This window comes from Stegastes partitus, unplaced genomic scaffold, assembly GCF_000690725.1.
Source record: "Stegastes partitus isolate 25-593 unplaced genomic scaffold, Stegastes_partitus-1.0.2 Scaffold1455, whole genome shotgun sequence".
NCBI lineage: Eukaryota > Metazoa > Chordata > Actinopteri > Pomacentridae > Stegastes > Stegastes partitus.
This window is the reverse complement of record NW_007579186.1, coordinates 8,140-13,824: the sequence shown is the minus strand read 5'-3', so window position 1 is coordinate 13,824 and position 5,685 is coordinate 8,140. Positions and strand designations below refer to the sequence as shown.

Below are 5,685 nucleotides of genomic sequence, written 5' to 3'. Positions count from 1 at the left end.
TAGCGCTTTTCAAGATGCTCAAGGTCACTTTATAAAATAGGTAACAACAAAGCAAAATGAAATCAAAATATTTAACATAAACCACTGGAAGCACTCGTGAGCTGAGACCATGACGGGTCAGACAGAATTTCCCTTCTGGGATAAATAAAGTATTTTTCATTCATCTGTTCTTTGCCCATTTACATATTTATGGATGGACCCAGACATAACGATTTCATGTTGACGGCTGTAAATGTGGCATTAATGATAAATAAATGTTCCCAGGCAGCAGGATTTACTTTCATGGGTTCAGTGTTATCTGTAAACTAACCCATGCAAACTGACTCTATCTCACTAATAAATCAACAAATCTCTGTTTGTGTTTTGCGTCTGTTCTTTGTTTTTCTTAACAGCCACACATCTGATCCACTTCAGCCTTGGTGGATGTGTTGCTGGGTACCTAATAAAGTACAGTGTCTAGTATGAAGGACTTTGGCGGTTCTTGAGAAACAAAGAAAGATGAAGCGGGGACGGGACGACTTAGTGACTTGGCCACAATCATTTAAAGCACTTTGTTGAAACTCCAGCCACTAACGGTGTTGTTTACTTTTTCTCCCAAACCAAGCAGGATACAAACCGTTCATATAATCAACACACAAATGTCTCCTGTTGGTAGAAGATGTTTCTTCCTCGTCCCCAAATACAAAATTATTTCTGCACTGAGCCTGAAACTTTAACGTGACTCATTTAACTGTGCAGTTTATTACCATTACTTTTCTATCAGTCATTATTGTTGCTGTTATTGATATTATTATTGCTGTTGCAGGGCCTTAATGTCCTGTTTGTGGTAGTCAGCACCGACCTGGGCTCTAATTGTTCTCCAAGGACCAAAGAGATAATGACCTGTTGACCGCTACTTCGCTCAAATTCGTGACAAGCAATTAAAGTAAAAGTTTCTCCGGCATCGAGAGTGTTTGTAACAACACAACACGTTGGATCGGTTTGAAGAGGTAAACTGGAGAACATCCCACGAGTCCGGCTCACTGTGGGGTCATAATTAGCTGCTGGCTGTAGTCGGACCGCCCCCCTCCCCCGAGGCCTGGACTGTTGTTTACCACAGTGCAGGTTTCCCACTTGGGAGGTGGCAGGAGAGGACACTCATGGCACTCATTACAGCATCCTTACATCAGCTCGGAGTTTTATTGCTCCGGATTACGAATCATAAAAGTGCCTCAGGAGGCCGATTTGGTAAATAAAGTGCTAATTCATTCCTTTGAGGCTCACACACAAACCACAGCAGCTCTTCACTTCACTTTTAGGACGTGCTTTTGCCAACTTTATGACCTGTTTGACCTCCTAAGATTTACAGCTCTACGTGAACAACTCTGACATTCTCACTATTTCATCACTGACAGAAGGGAAAGGGAAGTAAAACGCAAGAAAACTGGTAAAACAGGTTCACAATAGTTCTACAGTCGTCCTGAAATGTATTCGTACATTTGAATACATTTACATTCATCCCATTAAAGAAGGAAACAAACAGCTGTAATGAGTTGAAATTGACAAAAGTAATAATAAATCATTTTTAAAAATTAATGAAAATCATGACGTTGCTTTTGAATTGTGGTTCAACAGAAATGTAAAAAAACAACAACAGCAAAAACACAAACCAGCATGATGGAACCCATAAACTAATATTTAGTTGAACAACCCTCTGAGCCAATCACTGCCATCATCAGGTGTTTCCTGTAACTCTCAGTCAGATTTGTGCACCTGTTGACAGGTGTTTGGATTTCACTGCTCATCAGCAAAGGGCTCTCATTTGTCTGGGACAGTTTTGTTTTTTTAAATTATTCTTTTCAAGCACAATTCAAAAGCAATGTCTTATTTCACTAAATTATTATTTAGCAATTTTTTATTTATTACTACTTTTTTCGGTCTCTTGTTATTTGAGTGACTGTTGTGAATTTTGCCTTTTCTTTAACGGACAGATAGGAATACATTTGATTATATCCCTACGACTTTTTACAGTGTAAAACCTCTGATCACCGGTGAGGTGTGTGAAGCACAGTGGATGGAGAATTTATGACTTCATGTCCAAATCAGAACACCTCTAAAGTCCAGCAGCCACTACGTCATGTGCAACTCTGTTAAATGTGAATTATAAACGGTGTGGACGACTGAGAATGTCCTCATGCAAGCGTTTGTTTAAAGTCTTGTCTGTTTTGTTGGCACCTTGTGGTGCTGTAGTGAACTGCAGTCATTTAGGCCGCACCAAGACGACTGCAGACATTGTGTTCATGGTTAAATGATGACATTTAAGCCACAAATACCCCCTCGCAAAAGCAAAAAGCATGAATGAGCCCTGCGTGATCTATGAAGACACAGAAAAAAACACACTGTCAAAATTAAGATGCAGCAACTGAGTTGGGCACCTGAAAGTAAAGTCTGTTCTAAAAACTATATCCAGAACTGATTAGGGTGAAGCCCAGACTTCTTAATCCCATCACTATGAAACCACACAAGATGACAGAGAACCGCAGCCATCAGCTCAGTTTCATTATTTTAATCAATATGCGACCCAAATCAGAATCAACAATATCTCAGAGACGGAGCTCCAGCTGAAAATCAGAAACTAATTCTATCTCAGTATCCAGATAAAAGAAAACTAGAAGCTCGCTGCTACGGAAGAACAACTTCCAAATAATGTCGGTTCAAGAAAGGATGACTTCAGTTCATTTGAGTTCAGTTTTGAGAGGCGTGTATGAGTTTCTGAGACGTATGGGAGTGCTGGTGAAGAGCTGAAGGGGAAAGACGAGAGTGAGCAATCATGCATGAGTGAAAACAGAGGAAAACTAAAACTAAACAACTTGTCCTAACCAGGTTCCAACAAAAGGTGCAGACATAGAGGGGAAACAACACGTATCCAGTCCTGCTCCTGGGATCAGCTTATATCCTGAAAACTACTCCAAAACTACTCCGTTTGCTTGAATATATAACTATTTAAACCAACTATTTTAAACCAACTTGAGCAGAAAATAGAATCTCGTAATGTCCTTTTTTGACATTCATCTCTCTGTGTTGTCCTCCACGCTGCTCACAGGTGTGACCTCACTTCCTGCCAGGTGGAGGAAAAACGACCTTCTGCTTGCTTTTGTGTTCTTGTTTCATTTATTCCACATAGAGATGCTCCGAAATTTCACGAATTCTGTTTTCTGAAAAGCTCAAGTCTTATTAAGAGGCTCGTCATCACGTCTCTCTTTGTTCCCCCAGACTTTGTGCAGGTTTATTCTCTTCTAGTTTTTCTCTAATCGGCTGAAGTGGCACAATCCTCACTCAGTCGGACTTTTTCATAAAATGCAAAAAGTGTAGGAGTCTCAAGGCTTTCTAAAGCAACTGGATGTGTACATGATGAGTCTAATTAATACCAAAAATCAACCCTAAATATAACATCTATCTGCTGCAAAATGTCAGCCGGAGACGTGACCTTCCCGTCCTCGGTGGCAGCTTTGGCCCAAGAATATGTTTTTTTTTAAATCTAATAGCTAAATGCTATTAAATAAAACGTAGGCAGATAAAGGAGCTTCTGGTTCGAGGTGGGTCACATGTTTTTAAAATAAAGGGGCCTTCCGGGGAATAATAATAATACATTTTATTTGTATGGCACATTTCAAAACTGGAGTTACAAGTTGCTTTACAAAACATTCAAATGTACAAAACAACAGTCAAAGCTTAGTTCTGTAGTAAAAAGGACACACTGCAACCATCATTACTTCTTTATTGTAAACGTGTGTTTTCAGACAGATTCACAGAAGTTTTTTCAAATGTTGGTTCTTACAACACAAAGCCAATAAATGATTTATTTAAAACGTACTCGACAACATCTGGAAACAGAATCGGACAGAAAAGACGTATTTTCACTCACAGAGAGATATTTGCAACCACACAGTAGTCATAAGTTTGATAATTAGCAGCTGATAATGTGTTGAATCTGTGAATATAATCTTCCGATATTTCTACTTTACAAAATGTGGCTCAACAACATTCATAGATTTAAAAAAAAAAAAAAAATCACAAACTTAATGATGTTAAATGAATCGACATCCTAGATTCATAAGAACATTTAAACTACATTAGGTCGTATTTAACGGTCTCTCCGCTGCTGTAAAATGCTGATAGATGAGCAAAATTAGCAGTTTATAATAATATATACGTATATAATTTAAACAGAGGTTAATACATTACATGAAAAAGATGAATACACAACATGCAAGATCAAGCAGATAACAGATTTACTACAAAAGTGATATTTGACACACACATGGCTGATTCTCTTCAAGTTTTTAAATGACGATGTGCACAATGTGAGGACGAATGTGATTAAATAAACAGAATGAAAAGCAGCAAATTCATCAACTATATTCTCTTCAGTACATTTCAGTCATGAAACACGTCTCCTCGTTATCACGGCAACGCAAGCGACTGCAGACGAATCAGTTCGCTCTGACGTGACAGAACAGCGTTTTGAGGTGTTTAGAAATTTCCTTCATTTTCAGTCCGTAGATAATCGGGTTAAACAGGGGATTATATATGACTATCTGCAGCGTCATCACAAAACGGGCGGTTTTTGGACGATCAGATTCTATTCTCACTATAATCAGGTCGTAAAGAAGCAAACAGGTGTAGTTGATCAAAACAAACAGGTGAGGTAAGCAGGTCTGCGCCGCCTTTTTCCTGACTTCCCCACAGCTCCGGTAAGTTATCATGAAGATCTTTGTGTATGTAAAGAGTACAAAAAGCATCGGAAGGAGTGTGACGGTAAACACACCGGCGGCACCGTAGATAAAAAGCACCTTTGAATTTGCGCAGGGAAGACGTTGGAGTGAGTTGTTGCAAAAAATACCTTTCAAAGTAAAGCCGCAGAGTTTTTGATTGATGTTCGTCATGACCGGCACCGCAACGTGACAAGCAGGCGCGAGCCAGGCCAAAAGCAGGAACGAACTGACGGTGGTTCTTCTCATGATAGTTGTATAATGCAGAGGTTTACATATGGACACGTATCTGTCGAAGGCCGTGACTGCCAGCAGCATGAATTCGGAGCAGCTTAACGAGTAAAAGAAAAACACCTGAAAGAGACACGCTTGATACGAGATGATCTGCTTTTCGGACAGGAAGTCCATCAGAAGTTTGGGGTAAATCACGGTGCTGAAAAACACGGAGTTCAGCAGCAGAGCGGCGATGAAAACGTACATCGGCTCGTGGAGGCTTTTGTGAATCATGATGAGACACACAATGGTGCTGTTGCTGCAGAATATCAGAACGTATGCCGTGAACATGATCGCAAAGTACAGATATCTGTATTTGTCTATCTCCACATGACCAGCAAAAGTTAAATAAGTGACATTGGGTTCAGTATTCATGCAGATGATCACAGATAGCAACAAACACAAAGATACAGAGAAAAGGCGCCTTCTATGACAGTCTTGTTGACTTACAGACGTCCAACACTGAAATGCGAACCCTTTTAGTCGGACCAAACATTTGTAGCTGCCACCATGTCAACACCCACAGCTCTAGAGACGTAAGCTCACAGGTATTGGATCTTGTAAACATGGGTGCACATTATTTTTCTGCACTTTCTTGATGGCGTTTTATGTAGATGTTTTGTTTTGTTTGAGCCTCTCATCTGCATGTAAACGCCACTAT

The 5,685-nt window shown here is 39.8% G+C and overlaps 1 protein-coding gene across 1 annotated transcript; it reads right to left on the bottom strand.

Moving 5' to 3' along the window:
* Window positions 1-4,472: 4,472 nt before the first annotated feature.
* LOC103370629 (olfactory receptor 4N5-like) lies at window positions 4,473-5,399 on the bottom strand. Its single transcript, XM_008299749.1, has one exon. The coding sequence runs from the start codon at window positions 5,397-5,399 to the stop codon at window positions 4,473-4,475; it is 927 nt and encodes a 308-aa protein (XP_008297971.1).
* Window positions 5,400-5,685: the final 286 nt, after the last annotated feature.

Bases quoted from the DNA above. Each gene is read 5' to 3' on its own strand.
- LOC103370629 (XM_008299749.1), bottom strand. From the start codon at position 5,399: ATGAATACTGAACCCAATGTCACTTATTTAACTTTTGCTGGTCATGTG.